Source organism: Lutjanus erythropterus, chromosome 15, assembly GCF_056507025.1.
Source record: "Lutjanus erythropterus isolate fLutEry1 chromosome 15, fLutEry1.hap2, whole genome shotgun sequence".
In the NCBI taxonomy this organism is placed as follows: domain Eukaryota; kingdom Metazoa; phylum Chordata; class Actinopteri; order Lutjaniformes; family Lutjanidae; genus Lutjanus; species Lutjanus erythropterus.
In genome coordinates, this window is record NC_139331.1 from 4,382,487 (window position 1) to 4,407,623 (window position 25,137).

At 36.7% G+C, this 25,137-nt stretch overlaps 1 protein-coding gene across 2 annotated transcripts in view; it reads left to right on the forward strand.

Annotated features, from left to right (window-relative positions):
- Window positions 1-230: 230 nt before the first annotated feature.
- Window positions 231-25,137, forward strand: part of bach2b (BACH transcriptional regulator 2b) — a 137,165-nt gene continuing 112,258 nt past the window's right edge. The window contains exons 1-2 of one of the 2 annotated variants that reach the window (XM_084737316.1): window positions 231-510; window positions 24,724-24,874. In XM_084737316.1, the coding sequence (XP_084593442.1) occupies window positions 24,836-24,874 (39 nt within the window). In that variant the 5' untranslated portion in view covers window positions 231-510; window positions 24,724-24,835. The remainder of the gene's footprint in view (window positions 511-24,723; window positions 24,875-25,137) is intronic. The other variant, XM_084737317.1, reaches the window with a different exon arrangement.

Genomic DNA, 25,137 nt, shown 5'->3' on the forward strand with positions numbered 1-25,137 from the left:
GAGGGGAGGGGTTTAAGCTAGCAGCAGCAGCGGCGTGTGGTAGTGCGATTCTCCAAACTCCACTGCGCTCATTCCACAGAGTGCGCGCTCGCTTCCCGCCGTCCCCAACGCAAAGCCGCCGCGCGCTAACGATGTTGTGAATGAGGGGATGGAGTGACGTCAGCGGCCGAATGTCAACAATGTAGCGGCTGAGAGTAGGCGTTCCAGTCGAGTGTAACAAACAGCGAAGACGGAGCGGCACGCCGCGCTGGAGCAACACGCACACGTACACACACACGCGCGCGCGCGCGCAGTCGTACGGCAACAACAGACCGGAGAATCACAGACGGACGGTGTGTTTTTTTTTTCTTAAGTGTGAAACAACCGAGAGAAGAAGGAGAAGAAGAAGAAGTCACCTATCTGCTGCAGCCCGGAGGCTTTGAGGAAACGACAAAGCGAGTCATCATGTGAGAGAACTTATGTGGGAAACGGACAAAAGGGCTGGAATACGAGCGGAATAGAAAGTAAAAGGTGAGCTCCGTGCACATTTCTTTCCGTCTTTTCTCCCTCTCTGACCCACACTTCTCCCTGTTATTCCTATCAGTTCTCCATTTGTCAATCTCAGCCTATTGTTGATGCTCTCATAGCCGAGTTGCAAACTTGTGTCAGTGGGCTCCAGCAGGCAGAGTCCTCCCTGCCTGTGATATATGGAAAAAGAAGTCACTTCTAGAAAAAAAAAAAAAAAACAGACAAACCGCATGCATGAATCTTGAAAGCTTTTGGCGGTGGTGCGAATATTGAAGGGTGTAATGTGTTGGGGTGTGAACGCGGCTTCAGGAGTGAAACTCAAACTCTGGACCACATCCTGTTATGCTTTGAGTCAATACGCCGTGTGTGCGCTCCCTTTTTCTCTGCTTTTTGCGAAGTAGATGATCCCAGAGGAGGGTCCGGCATGCCGCCGCTTCTTCCAACGGGATAAAAATGCTCCGTAAAAGAAGAAGCTGTCACCTGCAGCGTCATTAAACGCATCACTCATTCACTACATGTACATTCATCCAGTTAATTAGGAACCGGATAGATTGTTGTTGTTATTATTATTGTTGTTGTTATTATTATTATTATTATTATTATTATTATTATTATTGTACAATACATGGTAGTATTTTCCGTTTCCCATTTGATTTATCGTTTATCACACCTTTTCATTAATCAACATAAAAAAAAAAATCATCACAATATTTGCTGTGTAAGGACGAGCCTTATTTGCTCCGACAGCCAATGGAATCATCTCAATCGCTCGACGGTGTCTCATATTTATGAACCCATATTCTCATTATCATTAACCCTTTATGTGACAAAAGATGGGGAGCAACTCCCATCACCTTTGTCGAAAATAAAGGAACGCATCGGTGATTTTATTTATTTTATTTTATTTATTTTATTATTAACTGGAGTGGTGACTGTATGAAAACAGCTGCGCCTTTACGCGCGGTCCGTCCTGCATTGTCATGTGAATGTGGTGCTGCAGCAGTAGTGGCTTAGTCAGTCCCTGTCACTCACTATTATGTAGTGGTGAATTATTTTAGGCTGTGATATGATGCAAGTCGGTGATATGAGCAAAATAAGTGAGGAAAGCTTTTATATATATATTTTTTTTTTCGTTAAAAAATCATCTAACAAAGCACTTTGATGGCACATGCCATTACGCATTCGACTTATTCACGAGATGAGATAGATTTTAGATAGCAAATGTGTTTTTGACAGTTTTGAATTTGAATAAATCAGCTTCATGGTGTATTTTCTGTGGTGGGACTGACAAATCAGCGTGTGTGCACAGTGTCCATGCAGAGCAGAGCAGAGCAGAGCAGAATGTCTTGGCGGAATCAGAAGAATGGCAGAATAATAAATGTGTGTATTTGGGGATACTATTGTCTGATCGCCACGTGTTTGACTTGGCTGGAATCACACGGGAGCGAGTGATGCTGCTGCTGCTGCCATTAATGCGGTGATACAGCATTTTGAGGAGCGGTGACATCCGCGGCATCACAGCCTCTTTGTCTGTTTGTGCTGATGCAACGCGATGATGGCACTGAGGGGGGGGATCGCAGCATCACCCTCCATCCCTTCCTCACCCATTCCTCCTCACACCATGAGGATCTGTCGCATTGCTGTTTATTACATTGAAATTCTACCGATCGGATCTCACGGATCCGTGCAGCAGATGATTGTGAGCGCGCAGAGAGAAGTGTGGAAATATCCGATCATTGTCATTTTCTGGAATGAAAACACATTGTAGTTTCACTGACATCGCTCTGCTTTCACAACACGTGCATGGCGGCAGCAGCCTACTCATGCGCAGTTTTACGCACAGCACAGAGCCTTTTGTTCTGTACAGTAGCCCCGCTGCCTTTCTTTTCCCATGCATGGCAATCCCCTGCTTATTGTGAGGGGGGTGGGGGGATGAGGAGGTGGATGAGGAGGGGAGGGGTGTCCAAAACTGTAAACCCCACAGTGACTCAGTCAGGCTTTAAATGCCACTTCATCCCCATCCGATCTGCCAGCCAGTGCTTTGTTGCTTTGTTTCTCCTGCTTATATCACACTGTCATGATCTCAGATATCAAATGATGGGCTGTTTATTTCTCTGCAGCATTATCTTCTTTTGTTTCTTTTGCATCAGCATTAAGAGGGGGATTAAATGATAAATGCTGTTTTGATGTTAGTAGCTAATTCTGTACAGTATATCATGATGAAAAAAACAAGAATACATTTTAAAAATTAGTCATTTTCCCAGCATTTTAACATCAAAATATAGTCAGTTTGAGAGGTCAATAACTAAACCTTATTTCTCAACATACATCATTCAGAAGTTGAAGTTTCCAGTTTAGCATATGCAAATTTAGTGTAGTGTTTTTTTGAGAGTGATGTATTATTATGATATTATATCATCACTACATGATTCCTCTGACTGTCAGTAAACAATGATATTGAATTATTGCCAAGTTATTGCGTCATATTTTTTAGCTTCAACTTCTTCCTCCTCGGCCTCTCCATTATTGTAAAAGCTACAACTTAAAGGACCAGTGTGTAGGATTTAATGGCACCTAGAGTAGGGCTGGGTAATATAGCTTATAAATAATATATTGATATTTTTAGGGTATGCCATGATATACAGTATATATCTGGATAAGCACACTGTCAATTCTCAAATACTGCAAACTAAGGTTGGGTGATCTGGGGAAAAAAATCATATATTACATTGTTTTTTATCTAAATACCAATATTTTGGCAAAATTTTAGGACTATTTGTGTTAATATTTTGTGAAAGCACAATGAGATTTTTGGATACATAATCATCATTAAGGTGGATATAATGAATAAGTGGGTAAAGGCAAATAATGGAACAGCTGGAACTGAGCTGGAACATGGAAGTGTGAATTAAAAAAGATTACTTGTTTGTGTAGATCACACTCCCTGCCATCCAACGTCATAGCACTACGTTTTGTGCAATCTGAACAAAGGAAAGATATGTGCTTACTTCTTCCTGTCTCAGTTTACATTGTTCCATTAGAGTGAAAGAGTCAAATGGCTGAAGATAGATTACATCACTGCCATGAATCTTTACATGTCAACTATTAAATAAAAAATCAATATGGAATGTTTGAGAATCGCCACAGGATCCCAAAATATAATATCAATATTTTCTTACACTGTAATATGAAATGACCAAAAACTTTGGATGTTTAGAGGAAACAATGAAAAAAAAATCCTCTCATTAGTTGCAGTTTCTAATATTTGATTTATTCACTCACTTATTCAGTATTTTATTTTTTGTATATTTGATGACATGGAGGTCAAAATGCTGTTAAAGCATTCATCTCACCACCAGGACACAGTTATGAGGGGGAAGAGTTAATAATAATAAAGATAATACAAATTTGCAGAAAAAAAACTGAGTTTTATTCAATGTTTAAGTCCTGTTCTGTATACTCCTTCTGCTGCTTCTCCATACAAATTAAAGGGCAATTCAGTTTGGAGTCAACTTTTCATGAAACCTAAAAATATTACACATAGTTTATACTTTATTGGTATTATTCAACTTTTAAAGGCAGCAGTGCAGTTTAGTGTCAGCTTTTCAACATCAGCATTCACACAGCAATAAAAAAAAATATCTTCTGAAATTTTTTTCTCTATATATGTTATTGTATTTTTTAATTTAATTGTCTTAAAGTTAGCCAAATGAAAATATATAATACCATAAGGATGGTAGAATTAGCCTGTAAAATACCATGTAGGTTTTGTTGCTAAACCCCACAAATTCCCAGAAAAAATACCCAGGACATAATGTCTAAAATTGGAGCTATGACCTTATTTGGGCATTCATCTCTCAAGTATCCGCAATTTATACCAGCTAAAATATACACAAAACATTTTGAACATTTTAAGCTTCCTCTTTCTCTGTTTTGTCCAGCTCTAACATTCTGTCACAACCACAGGTGCATCAAAATGAAGCACGACCCCGCTGAGGTCCTTTGAAAAGATAATGGTGGACAAAATGACTGTTATTATATAACAAGGCCACGGTTTGGCTTGGGAACATCTCTCAGTCTGAGCTGGGCTGTTTTGGGGATCTCGACATAATGAGTCCCTCAGGGTTCCCAGCCACAGCTGAAATCCCACACGGCAACAGGATCCCCTCGTGTGACCCTTCTAGTCGCACCCCCCTCCCTCCCCTCCTTTCATGCCTTCCACTCTGAACTGTACCGTCCAGTCCAGTTTTCAGCTAAGACTGTACGCTGCTGCACTTCCTATCAAGCTAATTAAAATCCCGGTGGCAGGAGAAGCTGCTTGTGTTCAAAAGTAACCAAGCACTTATGGGTTAATGATTCATGAAATTGCAGTTGGAGCAGGATGTGATGGAGTGATTGTAGATGGATCCCTTAAGGTGCTAAAGCTGCATCATTTTTGATTCTTCTGAAATGTTGAAGAAAAGCATAAAGAAATGATGAAAAAGCTGCAAATCCCCATCCCTCACATAGATTTCTTTCCTCTCTGCATCATTAAAGGATCGTTTGCATCACTGAGGATATTTGAGTAACCCCCACCAGCTCAGCTCAACATCCCAAGCCAGCGCCTTGGCCAGGAAAAAAGAAGAAAACATGTTCCCATAGCTCTCCCACGTCAGCACAAAGGCATGTTTGACTGGGCTGCTGCCAGTGTGAGGCGTAGATGGAACAGCACTGCTGGCTGGGAGAAATCTAAGATCCTGCACTTTACACCGAGGGCTATTGTTTCCCCCCCTCTCCCTCTCTGTTGTGATCCCTTCCCTCCGTCAAATCATGGCCGCTCATTATTCTTCTCCCGCCGTTCACGGCAGCGATGTGCACCGGCTTTATCGCTCGCCATGTGAAATCAGATTGCATTATCCCGTCAGAGCCAGCTCCCATCAGTCTGCGGTTGCAGAGTCAGTGCCTGTCTGTGTGTTTGCTGCACACTTGCCAAGAAGCTATCAAATCTAAAACACCACAGGCAGATTTCTGATTGTTCTGTTTTGGTTTGGGTTTTTTTCTTTCTTCTGTTGCCTGTTAGAAATTATCAAGACACGTAAATCATCCTGATAGTTGCGTCAAACCTATCTGATGAGCTCACAGACTTGTCATAGTGCCTCAAGCAGAGAGCTTCACCCCCTGAACTCTGAGTAAATACTCTGTAGTAACCCATCCTGTAGACATCCATAAGGTTACATTACGGTGCAAAAACATATTGAGCTAATGAAATGATGCACATCTGGTCCTAATCGCTTTGGAATTAAAACATTGGAGGGTGGGGGAGGGAGGGCAGGAGGTTTAGTAGTTATTGAAGCAGTTTAAGAAGAATGAGGCGTGTGTAAAGTGGCGTTCAGTGAATGAAGAGAAAACATTTAGCGCAGTGTAATGACCTGTTTGTATTGGATTAGTGCAGCACATTACTACTACTACTGTTGCTGCTGAGGACTGGAGAACATAGCTGAGTTCTGTTCAAGCCTGCACCCACTGAGCTGGAGAGAGTTCACTGTAGAGGTGCTGCTGCTCCTGCTGCTACATTTGGTTTCCTTGCTGTACATTCAGTGAGCTGGAGGTGCACACAGCTAAACACTGACACTGCTGCTGTGCTAACAGAGTGAGCTCCTGCCAGGCTGTAACATGCTATTCAAGACAGTTAGAGCCAGTTCATTCAAAACTGTTTTTTAAGATTTATTAAACGGCTCTGATTTAACCAGAAATTACAAGCAAAAAGTGAGGGTGCTATGTAAATATATTGGTTTTTTTTAATATGTCATAGCTCTTTTAAGCATGTGGACATGTATTTGATGTATAACTTGTGCTATATGCATAAAAAATTTGATTTGATTTGATAAAGTCATTCTGTGATAGTGGGTCAATCGCACGTTGCATTTAACTGAAGAACGCTTGTGGTGATTGGCTGCAAGCTCAACCATGTACAGGCTGAATATAGGTATTGTTTGACTGTAGGTGTTTTGGTCGAAACCTCAAAGTATGGACTACCGATACCGATATTGAGCATTGGTCAACCAGTATATCTGTCTGACTGACTTTTAACGAAATTCTGAGCCGCTTTAAATTCCTGATTTTATCTAAGTTTGAAATTTTTCAGAATTTCAATTTCAGAATTCTGAAATTAAATTCAGAATTCTCTCTGACTTAACAACTTGAAGAAATTTCAGTTGAATTCAGTGTTCTTCACATGGTCTTGGTCCACTGAATTATTTTCCTCAGAATACCAACTTTTTGACATGGAGTTAAATTCACTTGGAATTCTGATTTTTTTTTTTTTTTTCTGGTTTTATTTTGGGAATTCTGAAATCAAAAAGTTTCTTTCCACTCATGATTAATTAATTTCAGGAACCCAGTTTAATATTCACATAGACCTAATCTTCCCCAAATCTGAAGAAAAATGCAGTACTGCAAGAAAAATAGAAAACTGTGACCCAAGTGTAAAAACTGTAATGTCAGTTCTCGATCTCAGACTTTCAGACTTTAGATTTAATTTTTCTTAAATTCTTTTTTATATCAGACTTTTGACTTTATTACTGGTAATAAATAAGTTAAGTAAATGAGTTTGAATTCATATTTTCCATTTTATTATCCGTTCCTACTTTAATCTCAAGTATAAAAACAAACTGAAAAGTCTAATTTTCTTTATCCTAATAATGTATGAATTATCAGAAAGTTAGTTGTGTTCAAACAGGTGCAATCTTCACACAATTTTTGAATATAAATTGAGAATTATAAAATAATTTTTTTATTAATTGGCAGAAATTTTATGATTTTTCCTCAGTCGTTTTCAAATTTTCAGAATTCTGATAATTTGCTTAAATCTAAAATATCTTTTTTTCTCATCATTCTTTTTCTTGAGATTTCTTACATTAAAAAAAAACAACTTTAATTCCTACTGTAGATATGAAATTCTCAAATAGAGAATTCTCATTTTCTTTTCATAATTTAATGAAGTTAATTTCATAATTCAACTTGGATACAAATAAAACTCCCTCATACAATGAGATTTTGCCCACTTTATAATAATAATAGTATAATAACAGTAACAAAAGCAAAAACTCAAGGTTGAATAATACCGCAATAAAAATTCTAACTAAAAGTTTTTTCCTCTTAACTTAAAGTACTTCTGCTTTTCTTCTTTAATTAAAAATATAATAAAACTAGCAGCCATACCTTAAGCATGTACAAAAAAACTGGCTTTAATTACAACAGCCAGTAGCAGTCCTTTTATGAAATAAAATAAGAATAATAAAATAAAGTAATTAATCATGTAATATAACAGTTGATATCATCACAGTCTGGTATGGTATTGAAGCATTGTTTATTTTTCATCTTGCTTACTGTCATAATTTTGTGTCATCAGTGGCAGCTGTAGAGCTGCTCAAAGCTTATTTTTGCATCTGTAAAATGCAGAGCATTGCATTGTGGGATTGTTAGTAGATAGGAGTTAAATAGGAATGCATGAGGGCTCTATATAGTGGATGGATTTCTTGAGTTTGCTTCTCTTTTGTCTTGATTCTGAGAATTTCCTTGACTTTAATCTCAATTGTCAGATTTCTCATTTTGTACTCAGGATTCAGAAATTGAATTCAGAATTTTAATTTTGCTCCTAATTGTCCTCCATACCAGTCAGTTTTTGCTATAGTTGCCAGTTGAACAGTTGAGTAGTGAATTTCCTCTGGGACCTATACCTTGATAAAAATAGCTGTGAAACTTTAGCATGTGTTACGGTGGTTTCTGAGCACTCGGCTGTATGAGACACACGCCTCCAGTGCTTTCATGAAGCATGTTTGCATGTTGCTTTAAATTCCTCTGACTTGTGTGTGGTCTTTCTTTCATTACTCTGAGTGTCAGAGAACGTGAGTGACATGTGTGCTACGGTTCTTCTCCACCGCTGAGCCCACTGGGAAGATGGCAGCCAAAGAGCCAGATCAAGTGTTTTCTCTGTGTCTCCATATTCACCTTGGTAACAGTAACAGAGCAATTATCACGGCATCGAGCTCCTCCATATATTCATGTTGGATTTTCTTAGGGTTGCTGAGGTTATTCATAGTAAACACTGTTGTCTGTGTGGTCCCCAGAGCCCACCCCCTCCTGCTGCCCCCACAGAGATGATATGCATACCATATCAAATTAGAGCAGTTTGCAGTGAAAAGGAGGCGGTGTAAACACATTGTGTCTCCAGGGTTAGGCCTCCTCTGGTGTCTCCAGCTCGTCTCCGAGTCCTCCTGGGGGGCGCCGGAGCTATCAGTCGTAGTAGTTCCAATTTAAAGTTCTCTTGTCTGTCAGCAGTTTTTCCTCTCTGCAGCTGCTGAGTCACACAGTACAGTAAAGTGGTCACTCTCACTGACCAGAGAACAGCCACTGCGCACAGCCTTTTCATTTATCACAGTTTACTTTGTGATGCAGAATTCTTTGGTTTCGATTTTTCTCCTGTTAGAGTAGTATGTAATTATTAAAACCGGACTACCTTCACCTCTGAAGGTCAGTTCAGTAGCTGTTCTGGACCTTTTGATCAGATCACATGATCTTCATTAGCAGATGGAGATAGTTTCCAGTAGAGACAGATAAATAATCTGGCTGATTATTTGGCATTTTAAGATAATCTGCATCGGCTGATACCTGCATTTAAAAGGCTAATAAATGAAAAATATTTGCAGACACATCTGCTATGGAATGATGTTAGCGCTCCTCCTTTTATATAAAATCATTACTGGCTAGTTTTAAATATATATTATGCTATAATGTATAGAATAATGCTGCTGAATGACGTCACCTTAATGTATTTTTCTATTCATTTCATTAATTAATAAAAATGTCCTCAAAAACAACATGTTGTTGTGGCTAAGATGGCTATGTATATTATATATGTATGTATATGTACTTGCCATAAGAATATGAATGTAAGTTATTCAAATAAATAAGAGTGTATACACTGTACAAATAAAGTATTTGTTTTAATGTAAAAAGGTTAGTGTCCAGGCTGCCTTCAAATGTTAAGTTGACTGAATTTGAAATACATGTTGAAGTAATTTTATGATTCAGAACAAATAAACTAACTAAACTAAACTTGATATTACTTCAGTTGAGAAAACATGTTCACACTATTTTCATTCTTGTGAAAACAAGCCACAGTTATAACAAACTTAACAACACACAGCATGTTTTCATCACTTGTTTTCTTCAAACTATAAAAAAGAAGGTCTCAGGAGAGCTTTAACTCTCAAACAATGCATGCTGGGAAGTCTGCTAATATGCTGATCATCTTTCTTTAGTGCTCCGTACAGTGCATTCATTCAACTCATCATGTCCAGTCAAAAGACTTGAGAACTCATGCTTTTTTAAAGTTCTGAGAGTAAATACTAGAAGTCTTAAATTGAATAAACTTGAATAAATAAAACATTTATGTTGAGTTAATGACAAAAGATTAGTTGATTCCACTAAAATCCTACATGATTTTTGCAGCAGATTGAATGCTGCAAAAAAGTTAATCATCTAGGTCTTTATCAAATGCTCCAAGTAGTATAATAATAAAACAAAATATGAAAATACATGTTTCAGATGTTTTAAACATCTTAATTCAAGGAGTTTATCAGGGCTTAGTCTTTTAACCTGCACCCAAATCTATTTACTTATTCTTTCGTACCAAATCTCATTGAAACGTTAAGATATTCTGCTGACTAAAACAAACTGAGCCAAAAAAGAACTTCACAGGGGGAAGTATTAAAATGTACATTATGTATGTTTACCAACCAAGAATTGTAAGACAAATGTTATACTTTTATAAAGACTTTCAAAAAAGACATAATCAGCACATATTTTAAGAGTGAGGTAATGTGAAAGTAAATACTGTAAGATTAGGTGAGATAGATAAGATAAGCCTTTATTGATTCCCAGAGGGGAAACAGGTGTCGCAGCAGCAGCACAGGAACAGAAATAAATACAAGCTAATAGAGAAAAGTAAGCAAAAGAATTGAAAGTATGTAAAATAAGAGATGTAAAATAAAATACAGACAATACAAGTCTGAAAACTCAAATATCCTTCACCAGTCAGAGCAGAACTACAACACTGCAGTAGTGGAACAAGCTTACATAAAGTTCTCAAGGCTCACAAAAATGTAGAGAAAAACAGAAACGAGGAACAACAGTGAGAGAGCAGCTGCGGCAGGCTGTAGAATGATGTAAAGTGAAGTGAAGTGATGGATTACATCTTTCTAACTGGACTGAAAAACTTACTAATTTACACCTCTTCTGCTTTTAGCCAAGTTGCACCTACTGTGTTTTAACACATCTGCAAATACAACTGTGACTGACAGAATACAGCTATTGGTCACAACGCTTTTGTGTTTCTAAATATACAGACCTGTGTAAATGACGTTACAATAAAAAGTGTTAGTTTCGACACAGTTCTCCCCCTCCTGCACAGACAGACGGCGCGCTTCTTCCTCTGGAGTTTGAGGTCATATCCTCGTATGTGACACCAGTTTGTTCTGTTCGCTGACAAGCACGCTGCAGAAAAACCTGCCGGCGTTGCTGCAGTCGTCACCGTTTTCTTGCTCTTGCTGAGTTATTAGAGTTAAAGTCATTACAAGTGTGCAGATATACCAGCAGCACACGACATCACAGTCAGCGCTGCTGAGGAAAAACATATTTGGCTTTAAGACAACTGAGTGTTTGTGGTTTGTTTGGAGCAATAACCCAGACAGACTGCTGTATGAAGCAGAAAGGACTGAGTGCCAAATATACTGTAGTAAATGTGATATCAATGTACATTTAAGGCCATGTGTGAGCCAAGTTCAAGAGAATTTTGTCATCTAAATATATCCCAGAGTGATACACTGATATCCTGCAGTCATATCAGAAACAGATACAAGTGCAGTCGGGGGTTTTTAGGCCAGTTTTTCTACCGATACCCAAATGTCTGAACTGATATTGATGGAATATCCCTAAATAGATATATCTTGTAAAAGAAAAAGTATGTATATTTAAAATTTGCAAATCAAATTTAATATAGTTGACAAAATAATATGTACTTATGGTCTATGGTCTGACCTGTTGGTTGCTGGCCAACGTTGGTTAGATAATTCATATGCATATATACATATATATAGTCCCAGTCATTGTTCATGTACTGTGTACAGCCGCTTAAACTCCTGCTTCGTTTCACTCCTATATTTTGGATGCAGTTTTGTTTTTTCATAGTTCTTCTGTAAGGATCATTTTAGTAGTTTGAGTCGGCGTAGACCTCAGTAGCCCTGACATATCTGTTGCGAGCTGGTGACAAGTACGGTTAGCTGTTGTCATAGAATGTGGAGCTAAAAGACTGAAAGGAAGCAGGATGTTTGTGGAAGTGTAACGTTGTGCTGGTGAAGGTTTGCAGTATGGGGCTAAAAGTTGGTGGTGGTACTTGGAACATTTGGTGGCCACAGAGTAACTTTTTGTGGCCACAGGCTGTGGTTAATGTTGAATCCTGCTAGAGTCAATGCAACTTATTTTTAGGGCTGCAACTAACGTTATTTTCATAGTCAATCAACTGGGCAATTATTTTCTTGATTAATCAATTAATAGTTGTTTGTTTTAAAATGTCAGAAAATGGTGAAAATGTTGATCAGTGTTTTCCAAAGCTAAATATGACGTTCTCAAATGTCTTGTTTTGTCAGCAAAACCAAGAGATATTCAGTTTACTGTCATAAAGGAGTAAAGAAACCAGAAATTATTCACATTTAAGAAGCTGGAACCACATAATTTTGACTTAAAAATTACCCAAACCAATCAATTAATCAATCAATCATCATAATAGTTGCTGATTAATTTGATTATGTATTAATCATTGCAGCTCTAGTTATTTTATTTGCTCATTTTTTGCAATTTGCTGTTTTTTGTTCTGGTATCTTGTTTTGAGAAATATGAATATAGTCTTTTTTGTAATTTAAAAGAAATGTCTGAAAATAAGCACCCATAGAAAAAGTTAACTAAATAAATTTGTCCTAGAAAATGAATCAGGAATCAACCTCATTATACGATTATAAATCTGAGCAGACATTTGATGCTAGCCTCTGGTATATGATTGATAATCAGTGCTGTGGACGATTTCTTTTCTGTACCAACAAAACAGTATGTCTTATTATATGTAGTTATTAGTTAACATGATTAAAGTTCCAATAGTTTTTACCATTCAAAATGGTATTCAATTAAAAATTCAAGTTTATTGTTCAACTGTAATATATTTCCACAGAGATATTTCACTAATACTTTATTGGAATGGATGTGCGTAAGACTGACATGTCACCATCATAACCTTGATTTGACACCTGTCATGAAAATGAAGGAATGTTTATGACTGCTGTCACTAAGATTTATTCATCAGTTATGTCATTTTAAATGCAAAGCTGTCATTGTCTGGGAACTCTAGCCCTGACTTTGCATTGAAAATGACATAACTGAACAAATGACACCTAATGACAACAGTCATAAACATTCTTAACTGCTCCTTCATTTTCATGACAGGTGTCATGTCAGTCTGAAACTCACCCCTTCAAATACAACATAACCCATATTCTCACTACAGTATTTACATTTTGTCATGAGAATATTGGACAATATATTTTTAGAATTTTTATTCTTCTCAAGTAGAGTTGAACAATTTAAAAAAATCTAGTCGCAATTACTGAAAGTGTTGTTAATCCATCATTAATGGATCATTAAATCGATCATCAATGATTTTGATAACTGATTAATTTCTTATTTTACCATCTTAAATGTGAATATTTCAATGTTTCTTTAGTCTTTTCTCTGTTTTGTGGGCAAAACAAGACATTTGAGGACATCATCTTAGGCTTTGGGAAAGAATATTATATAACAATGACATTTATCACCATTTTCTGACATTTTAAAACAAACAACTACTAATCAATTAATCGAGAAAATAATCGAATGATGAATTGACTGTTAAATAATCATTAGTTGCAGCCCTAATTGCAATCAGGATATGATTTGCAATACAGGGAAGTTAATTTTTATATATATTCTCATTTTCAATGAAAAATACATTAACATGTTTGCAGAATGATCTGCAGCATGACAATATTTAATTATAGATGATATTTTGCCTCACATTTTAACAAATATTTCACCTCCTGTGATTTGAAAATTGCAGTAGACCACAGTACAATTTTGGTAAAAAATTTCCTGAAATTGTCCAGCCCTTTTCTCAAGTAGCTATACTGGCCTCAGCATTGGTTGCACAGATGTGCCACATCATTTTGCACATCTTACCTCCAGCATCAAAAGTCATTCTCTGTGTTTACCACCGAGTACAAATGGCTTTGTAGTCACCGCCTGCACTTTAAAGCATTAGTTGCAAGGGACCAAATGAAGGCAGTTCCCATCTTGCTAGAGGGCTTGATGTTTCCTGCCAAGGTCATTTTGTTTCCCCCCCCACCTCTCTCTCTCTCCGTCCTCCGGGCTGATGGGAAAAAGAAGTGGCGCTCAGTCAAGCATAGTGGAAGGTATTTCAAACAATCAGCGGATTCCTGGTACGGGGAGTGAGATCATTGTTTTACTGAAGGAGGGAGGGGCTGGGGAGGGAAGGGGGTGGGCTCAGATGACCCCTGTGGCAGGACGCCGTTGTCCGTCTGCCAGAGCGGCTCGGATCGCTGTGAACTTGGAGGTGACACCGGCGGTGGCAGAGGTCACAATCCCTCCCTCGATGGATTTGTTTGTACTGCTTTGCACATCAGAGACACCCTGCAAAAACAAAACACTCCCATTGTGTCTGCGAGGCATGTTAACACGGAGCTCTGACATCTGTGGCTCATGAACGCTGTATAAATAGAAAATAATAAGCGTGCCTCTCAGAGGTCGGAGTAAACAAAGTGTCAGGGAGGAACTATTGATCATTCAATACACACATCAAGTTGATCTCTTGCTTGTTTTGTGAGCTCACACACATTAGAGACGACAGGAGAAATGCTCTTGGTTCATCTACATCATTATGATTATAAATCTGATGATGACACATCCTGAACTCGACTGCACACCATCCATCTTTAAAGTGACAGTTCACTCAAAGTACTAATAGAACAGATTTCTTCACTTCTTCGCCCTCATGGTGTTCAGCCATGCTGATGGTTTTGCTTTCATTTGTCACGGTTTTGAGATGTCTGCCTAAATCACAATAAAATCAAATACAGAGCTAAAATGATTAGTCGACTAATTGATTAGTTAATCGACAGAAAAATAATTGCTAACTGTTTTGATAAACAATTCATCATTAATATAATTTTTCATGCAAAAATGACAGAAAATGTTTTTTTTACTCCTCAAATATGGAGATTTCCTGCTTTTCTGTGTCATGTTAAACTGAATGTCTTTAGATTTTGAACTGACAAAACAAGACATTTGAAGACATTAAACTGGACATTTTCTGACCTTTAAATCATTGGTGATTCATCAATAACATAAATAATGATTAGTTGCAGCCCTAACGATGTAGGATGTTGAATTGTTTTTATATAAAAATTACAATTTGAACGAGTGACTTTCAAATCACAACAGACACAGTTTTAATTACTAATAACTAATAACTGTTGCCAGCTGTTGCCAATTAACTTTTAATTTTGTTAATTGGACAAACTACAAATTGAAATAGTTTTCTGGTTAACAGTCAGTCTGCTTACACACGTCGCCATTTTTTTTCTTCATGAAAAAACAACCAGTCTATCATTTTGATGTTATAAAAGACAGATTGGACTGCGTGGAGTGTTTTTTTCTAAATTATCTCACTTTTCACATCATTTCCTGACAGGTATTGGTAGCTGATTAGCAGCTAGCTTGCTAGATGAAACCTATAGTCAACTGAATTACCAGCAGCTGGTAAATAATGATAAATGGTTGAACGGTTTGCCAGTTAATCTTTGAAGCATATTATATAATTGTTTTAAACTTATCACCATAACAGTTTTGACTTAAGACATCCCAGATCTGGGAAGATTTTCTCACTCTGAAAAGCTAACATTAGCTTAAGAAGCTTAAATGCAGAGATTTTACATTTTCCTAGAGCTGTCCGTTAGATATTCTTGTCACTGTCAGATATTAACTGCAGTTTGTCATTATTATCATGGAGGAGGCAGGAACCTAGAATTTATTCCAACCATGGAACAACTTAATAAACACTGTCATTTCATCTTATTCCTTTTATGTACAAACAAAATAATTTGGTGATAACTGGTACAAACTAATAGTTTATGGAATACCAGAGAGACCTGGAGTTTAATTTAGACTACAGAAAATAATATCAGTTATCAGTTATTATATTAAACTTAAGCTTTTTAAACCATTTTAGATTATATCCCTGGTCATATTTTGCACCTTTTTAACAATATATACCAAAAAAATCAATTCCTTTGTATTCTTATATTAAAATCCAATTATCTTCCTGTAAAACAAAAAATGATGCGTGCTTACTTAGGCTTGAACCAACCAGTGTCAACCAATAATATCACACCCATCCACCCATCAGTCAGTCTTCAGCTTTTAGCGGCACAGAACTGGGATTTATTTGTTAGCTAACTAGCTAGCAAAATCATGGTCTGTCAGGTTATGACATGCCCAGTTTTCAAGGTACAAATCAAAAACATTATGTCCCGTGTGCTTATCATGTTTCATTGAAGTACATTATGATACAAAAAGTAGATATTCTCAAAAGTATGTCACAATATGAAAGCTAGATGCTCTTGGAAATACTTATGTCACATGACGGAGGGTAGATGTTCTTGGAAATATGTCACGATATGGAAGCTAGATTCTTTTGGAAATATAGCACAATATGGAAGGAAGATATGCTTAGGAATATGTCACAATACGGAAGCAAGATTCTTGGGAATACATCATGATACGGAAGCAAGATACTTTCTGGAATATGTCACAATAAGGAAGCCAGATGCTCTTGGAAATATGTCATGATACAGATGCTAGATTCTTTCAGAAATATGCCACGATATGGAGGCAAAATATTCTCAGGACTATGTCATAATATGGAAGATAATTTCAAAATGTTGTTTCATCTGGACTCAAATCAGAAAAATCTTTTTTTTCTTTTTATTTTACTTGTTGTAGATGTGAGTGGAATTTTTATCTGTTTCTTACAACACTGAAAAAATACATTTACAAAAAATGAAAAAGAAAGACCCAGAAACAGTGTTCCTGTTGTTATGAATAATCCACAGACCGTAATTTCTTCTGTAGAAAGTCTTTCCCGTGAAAATGTTTACCGAAGTTGCAGACATCTCACAACCTGGTTGAATAAAACCAAAACTACGTGCATGACTTGATACACTCGACATAAATGAGATTTTTTTTCCTGTTCTTAACGTCTGCATGCTTTTTGAGGCAGTTTACTGTAAACCCAATCATATCATCATTGACGTTGTTGAAGCAGTGGAGTGTAAAACAACAAAGCGTGTTCAGTGTGCGGTTTGGTGAAGGAGTGCAGCTGTAAAGGAGTTTGTGTGAGGGAGGAGAGGAGGGTGGGGGGGCATCCTGTGAGACCAGCACAGGTGGTTGGGAGGGAGGCGTGGGGGGGAGTGGTGGTTTGTGTAGCGGTGGGAGGAGAGGGGAGGAGGTTGTGGGCGTGGAAGTGCAGTAATGTGCCCACTTCCTGCACCGAGCCCCCGTGCCGCACTGTAAACTCAGTAAGCTTACAACGAGATCAGCAGGATTTGCTGGCGGTGGCTTCCTGCCATTTCACAGCAGGCAGCCATAGGTGGAGATCCTGTCTGTGCACTAGAGTGGCCCGCTGAGCCTCATACTTTTCCTCATGATGTCTTTTTTCTAATCATGGCACAGAAATAAAAAGGAGCAAGAGAAGGAACATTAATTCTTCAGCAGAGAAAGCTGTGGATTGAAGGCAGAGAAACTGAGAGCATGACGCTCACCCACCAATGGGTTTTCCATTTGTTGCACACAGATGTGGAATGGAAAACATGAAAATTCTATGTGATGGGCTCATTCCATGTATACAGCCCTTCCTGTGAGGGTATGATGTGTCCGTGGATGCTTGTCAGACAGATTTAAGATAATTTCATCTGGTAATTTCACCTTAATGAGCCTATGAAAACATGATACTCAGAGGTCCTCTCAGGACATGCTCACATCAGACTTTGGAGAATTCAGTCTTGGATGGCACCAAAGAAACCCTGACGTCCTCCATGGCAACCTCATTTTGAGTCATTAGTTGGCTTGCAGTAGTTATTAGGTAATAAGACCTTTATAATTCTTATAAAACGCTTATCAACATCATTATGTCTTAATAAGTCTATACATGTGTTAATGATACATCATCAACACATTTCTTGTTAGAGCTTACAACATTTATAAGCACTTATAAAAACTTTAACAGTTTATAGACTACTTAAGCATGTTAATAAAAGCCTTATGAGTTTCTTATAACTGTTTATAACAGCATTACAAACACATTTTTTTGAGTGAACTAAATTAGCTGTTATATCATTGGTAATATCATTGCTCTTTTTGTTGCTTTATTAAGATGAACACAGACATTATTATACATTTATTAGCAGTTAACTATGCACTTATTAATAGTTATCAATGATTATTTAACATTATTATGTCTTTATAAGCCTATGTGTTCACGAAAGCTTCATAAACATGTTTCTTTCTACATTTTGAGATATTTATAAGCACTTATAAAATACTTGCAAACAGGTTATAGACTGAAGAATGTTAAAAGCCTTATGAGTTTCTTATAATTGTTTATAACAGCATCACAAGCACATTTTTTCCTATTATATCATTGTTAAACCTTCACAAAGCCTTTCTTGTTGTTTTATTAAGATGAATATGCGCTTTATTATGCATTTATTAGCAGTTAACTATGCACTTATTAACAGTTATAAATGCTTATTAACATTATAATGTGTGTGTATATATATGTGTGTTACTGAAAGCATATAAACATCTTTCTAGATTATGAGACACATAATAATAGCATGATAGGTAAGTTAGTTAAACCTATCAATGTGTTTGTATGCCATTATTAACAAGTAAATTATAAACAAGTTTCTCACAATAATTTAAAAATGTACAATAAATGTGTTTATGATGCTCATTTACATTCACACGTATGTATTATTAACACATACTAATGTTAATAAGCATCTTACAGGATTTATGAGGGTCTTTTCACTTCTTAATTAACAGTTATTAGATGGACCTCAATATTAAGTGTTACCATTAGTTGCATCAATATAATGATTTTGAACTTCTTGACTCAGGAAGTACATTAATATTAAATGATGTGCAGTGCTGTTGAGCAATGGCAAAGTTGACTGTTTGAAGGGATGACTGGTGGTAGGATTTATGAGTCAGACCTCTGGTATCAGGGGTAAACAGGTGGGATGCCCATTCATCACAGAGAAGGACACATTTTTAACCATTTTCTGTGTAAAAAATATTGCACCAGTTAAAGCTGAAATTTCTGATATCTTTGATCGTGTGAAACTTGAGGTGAAATTATACTATTAAGAAGCAAGGAAGAGTTAGATACAGTCTAAAATTGACTTGCACCACCACAAAGGTAGCAACCAGAGTACTGAGATTGAAAAGCTGCCAGACACAGCAAGTATTAGCTAGCAGCACTCAACCATACAGATTATATTTTTAGTAAAAAATAAGTTTTGAAAATTATGGATGTTGGCACTGAACATAAATTGTGAACTATAGAAGTATCTGAGAACTTTAAACTCTAATATGCATTAGTTAAATGCAATATTACTACACAGGACTTGATTTTTTAAAAAACTTTTTCACCCGTTTTCTTTACTGCTCGTTCTTGATCATGACAAAATTTTAATAGAATGATATATATCAGAAATATGAACTTAAAAATGCCATCATTCCATCCTTAGTTAAGGCTGAGAATGTTACCAGAGGAAATAACCACAGGGCACAAGGTTTTATGGATGTAAGAAGATGGATGTTGACATCCGATAGCCAGCAGTTACTCATTGTTGCAAAACCTCAAGTAATAAAAGGTGTTTTTAATGGTGAGACATAGAAGGAAAAGAAACCTGGAGTCAGTTTGAGCCGTGGTGAGTGTGCAGTCAGGAAATGTGAACCTGGATGACCCAAATAAACTCTAACGCAGCACAGGAAAGAAAGAGAAGGTGTGATGTGAGTTCATGGTCAGTTCACTGGGTGTCCACCTGCGTCTTCCTCTGGCCTGCGGTGAGTAAGCACACTCAGGTCGTGTACCTGCAGTGGTCACATGCCACCCGGCTGTGTCATTAAGGACAGATGGTGAAGGGTCAACAAGGCAGAGTTGTGGATGATCCACTGTTGATACTGAGTCACAAGATCTGCGTCAGCCGAGCATGTTAAAACAAGGCAGCATGGGCTCAGCTTGTGAACCTGCTACCTGCCTCTGACTCGTACTTAAAGATCTCATGTTTGATTTTTCATGAGAACTGTATTTTCGTCTCTTTCTGGAAAGTAGATGTTGGTCTCAGTGGTTAGACGCCACGTCAGGTTGTCTCAGTCGGCTCCGTGCAGAACCATTTGCTTATCAGCATCTGTTTCAGTTTGTGTATGTGTTTAACTGTCTTTTTACATGAAACTGTGTGTTAGTTCACATTTGCTCTTTTTTGCAACTATGACATTTGAAGATTTTTGTAAAATGTTTTGTTAAATGCTACACATTGTGTTAATTTTTTAATGTATCAATTAGAGGAGCTGAGGCTCAGGTTAGTTACAGTTTTGCATGTGAAGACATCAAGCTTCAGACACTTCTACTAAATCCTTAACAGCACATCTATCTGAAATCAATCATTCGTGAGATGATTAATCAATCAGTTAAGAGACAGAAAGCTAGAATTCTCATAGTCAGTCAGTTAATATTTAAGTCATTTGCCAGTGAAGAATGGCAGTTATTTAGCAGCTGCCAGTAGAATTGACATCATACCAGAATTTTCAACTAAAACCTTTCTATAACCATTATAACAGTGGTTATAATGCATTACAAAGGTTGGCAAGTGATCAGCCATTCAAGTATTGTGATGCTTGACCTATAAGTCATAAAATTATTTATGATGTGTTATGACTGTTGTTGTAAATCGTTATGAATATTTATGAGTGCTTATAACTATAATCATAGATTGTTACAAGTACAGTGTAATGTAATGTATGTTTATAATGCATTACAATACAGTATAGACATTATGATGCATTTTGATTATTGTTATAAATCCTTATGAAGTGTTCAAAGCTATAATTCTACATTGTTATAATTTCAGGATAACCCATTGCAACTAGGGCATTAAAGTGTGTTATAATTATTCTTGCATGTCATTATGAATATTTATGAGTGCTTATAAATACACATAGCTATAAACAGAGTATAATGCATGCCTACAATGCATTATACTGCATTATAGCCATGGGCATTATAATGTATTATTATTATTGTTATAAAGCATTATGAATATGTATGACTTCTTATATTTACAATTATACTTTGCTGTAACTGCAGTATAATGCATTTTAAGCGTGTCTATAATACATTATAGACATGAGCATTATAATGCGTTATAATTGTTGTTGTAAAGCATTCTGAATATTTGTGAGTGCTATAATTGCACATTGCTATAAGCACAGTATAAAATATCCTAAGTATGTTTATAATGCATTATAATGCATTATAGACATAGGTGTATTAGGAAGTGATGCCAGGTTTTGTTTAAATTATTATTATTAGTTTTTACAGTAATTACAGTACCTTGTTATTATTACATCAATGAGAGGAGGTGGTATTGTTAGCCAGTACTGTGGAGCTTATATTTACTGTGCAATGCTGTATTTAATCACAAATTAAATCACATTAAAGCTTTCTTTTGAATGACTTAAAATTACCTAAAGCTGAATGTATTTGGGGGTTTAGTCCTGACCATCAAAATCTTTTTTTTTTCATTAAAGAACACTAAAAACAACATGTGACCTAAATAGGAGAGGACACGCAACAACTCAGTAAGTGTCTGATCAGAGAATAAGCCTGCAGACCTGAGCACACATTAGGCGTGCATGATTCTACCTCTCTGGGATAAAGTGTCCTACGTGTTTAAAGTCCATTTACAGAGACTCTCCTCTTACAGGCAGAGAGGAAGAATTATTGAGAGAGAAAGGCAGACACAGGGAGAGAGTTAGTGAGAGTGGAGATCAATAGTCGTGGCTGCATGGAAATCTGCTGGAGCCGGCCATTTAGATGAATTACAGTAGCACAGCTTCCCTTTCATCTCACTCAAGGAGTGTGTCTGGAGGGGAGGAAGCAAATTGGATCTCATCATGCTCAGCAAGCGCTGCTTAGTCTGATCCTGATAGCTGAGTCTCTTTGAACACCGTGATGTATATTCCTTCAGGACGATATACAAGAGGAACGTTTACGCTGTGCTTTAAGCCAACTATCACAGTCATCTTCTCTTCCAAGAGCACAGTGACAGACCACAAATCCTCTGCTCATCAGCCATCACCATATCTCTGTCACAAACATGCAGCTGTAAGCACACGTTCAGGGTGAGCTGTGTGATTGTTATCAGTCGACACCGGTGGCTGAAGAAGAAGAGTAGGGAAAAAAAATACAGCTGATTTGAATCTGAAAATGAAACACTGCTTTAACCACCAGCACTTACAGGAACAAAGTGTTGCTAGATCTCTCTACACTATAGTCATGATTAAACCATGTTACAGCCTATCCTTAAACTAGAGCTACAACTAATTATTATTATATCATCAATTATTTTCCAGATAATTTTCTCCAATAATCAATCAGTTCAATAGAATATCAGAAAATGGTGAAAAATGTTGATCGCTATTTCCCAAAGTCCCAAGATGACATCTTCTAATGTCTAGTTTTGTTCACAACTCCTGAAAAGATGGAATTTGGACACTTTCTTTGTTTAAAATTTTGTTGTTTAAAATGATTAATCAGTTATCAAAATAGCTGCCGATTTGTTTGACATTAGGCAACTAATGAATTAATCGACTCCTCACTGATACAAAAAGACAATACTCTGTCTGTCAATACCACGGCATACTGGAAAAAAACCTGCACACAGCGCTGTCTTCTGAGTCTTTGATGCTATTGAATGTATAATTAGTGGAGTTCTTTTTGTTTTAAATGTGATATTGAAAAAAATATATTATAAAACAGATTCTGTCTTCGAGACTAATTCCACTTGTTGCCAGAGTTTCCAGGAATAACTGTTGAAATAAGACAGAATGAGGCAGATAACCACATTAATATCAACTAAATCCAATTCAGTCTTGGAACGAGTTGATTTGTGTCAGAAACAGTTTCAGTTTTCTCAGAAGTATACTGCCAGATACTTGCGAATTTTAAGAAAATAAGATTTTACAAGTTAAAATAAATGAATAAGCTGGTATCTGTGGCTGCGGATAATAATGTTTTTGAATTATTGATTCATCTGTTTTTTTTTCCAGTAATACATTAAGTGAATGTTCATTTTAGACCTTGGGAGAGTACTTTGACAAAATTAACTCGAGGTCCATTTACTAGCTTTTTCCAGAGCTGTCAACCACATCTTATGGTCTTCAATAGCAGATAGTTTTCACCACAACTGAGCAAAATCCATTCACTGATGAAGACTGTAAAATAAGAAGTTTAGACCTCTTTTGGCCTCTTTTGTAGCTTAAAAAAAAAAAAAAAAAAAAGAAATGACAAAATTACTTTTAATGCTTATTTTGCCCAGAAACTCAGGCATTTTACTGGTATACTGACACTGAGAAAAGCAGCAAATGCTCATTTTTATGAAATCAGTTTTTGGGGAAAGTGAGAAATTGCTTATCAGAATAGTTCATCGGATGATTTTCTGTGAACTCAACTACTGTAATTTCTCAGCACCCATAACATGATTTTTTCACAGCAAATACAACTGTGAGCTACAGTGATGTGAAACAGTTCGGTAAAGTACGTGGCTGGAAATAAAGTGGGTAGATTTTTGTTACCACGGAGGTTTGAGATCTAGAAAAAAAAAGAGGAAAATATACTGATATGTTTTTGGACTGAATCACAAATAAGATAACTCTATTTCAAATGAAATAGATATTAAATTTCACAAAAATGAAACTCAGAATTTTGGAATTTAACAGCAGAATCTTAGCTCAGAGTCTGCTTTTGGCTTTTTCCATGGTCTTCTTCAGCAGAGGAGCAGATTCCTTCAACAACTGAGCAAACTCTGTGGAGGAAGACCATACCGTAGGGAAAATGATTTGAATGAAGTAAAATAAACTTTGACATTATTCTTGACTTTTCAAGAATGGTTTTTCAGCTTTATTCTTACTAGTTTGACTTAGTTCACCTTTATTCTCAAATTTATTCATTTTACTAAAATCCCATCATTTCAGCTTCACTCTCAACATTTCAACTTTATGCTCATTTGACTTTATTCTCAAAATTTTGAGTCTGTTGTCAACATTTTGACTTTGTTCTCCAAATCTGGACTTTATTCGACATTTCAGCTTTGCTCTCAATATTTAGACTTCATTTCAAAGTCAAAGTTTTGTTCTCAATATTTTGACTTAATTTGGGACTTTTCTCAACATTTAGAGAATAAAGTCAAAATGTTTTTTTCAACTTCATTCTAGACAATTCGACTGAATTCTCAACATTTCAGTTTTATTCTAAAAATGCAATAAACAAATCTCCCTCCTCTATTTTATTTCTAATCCTGCATGACACTAATACTAATCTTGAGTCATTTGGTTTTTGTTTTTGTTTTTTTTATTTTCCTGTAACAAGTAAAGCAAAAGGAGCATCATATTCTCACTGAAGCCCAATATTACTGCAGTTTTTCATTTCTTCCTTAAACCTGAATTCAAGTGACTTTTTGAGGTTGTTCTGAAAAGTTTCACATCATGTACTTATACATGTGTTGCATTAGATCTGCATTAAATCTATTTGCAGTAGATTTTATATGAAAGCTGAAGAATGAGAAGGAACAGATTAGAGGTCATCTCACACGTGATACTGTAATAATCTCGAACAAAAGTCATAGTCACAAAATCTGTTTGGAATCTTTACGTTTCAACAGTGTGTAAATAAACTGTGATACATAATGTGTTTACTTGTGGATGATAGGTGGGTTTGTCTTCACGCTGCAGGAACGCACACGCCCTCCTCGCGCACCGCCGACCTGCCAATCATGACCTCTTTCTGACTGATAGTGATGTAGATGATGTGTCAGTGTGAGCGTACGCTGCTGCTCGTGGATAAATGATCACTAATCACCATCAGGAGATGAAGGACAAGTCTGTAAGTAGCACCGACTCTGTACTTTCCTCCAGCTTTTGTTATTATATGTCAAAACATGATTTTCTGTTGGCAGGAAGGCTGTTTTTTATTTTTTCCTGTTGTGGTTAGAGTGTGTGAAGCCGAGGCAAACATTTATCACAGTGACACACACAAACAAAAATTCAGACGCTGCTGTAGTCTGATTCTTTTCTTTTCTAATCGAAGTTTACCTAAATTTGATTTATAATTTATAATCCCAGCAGCAACAAGACTCATTTATTTAT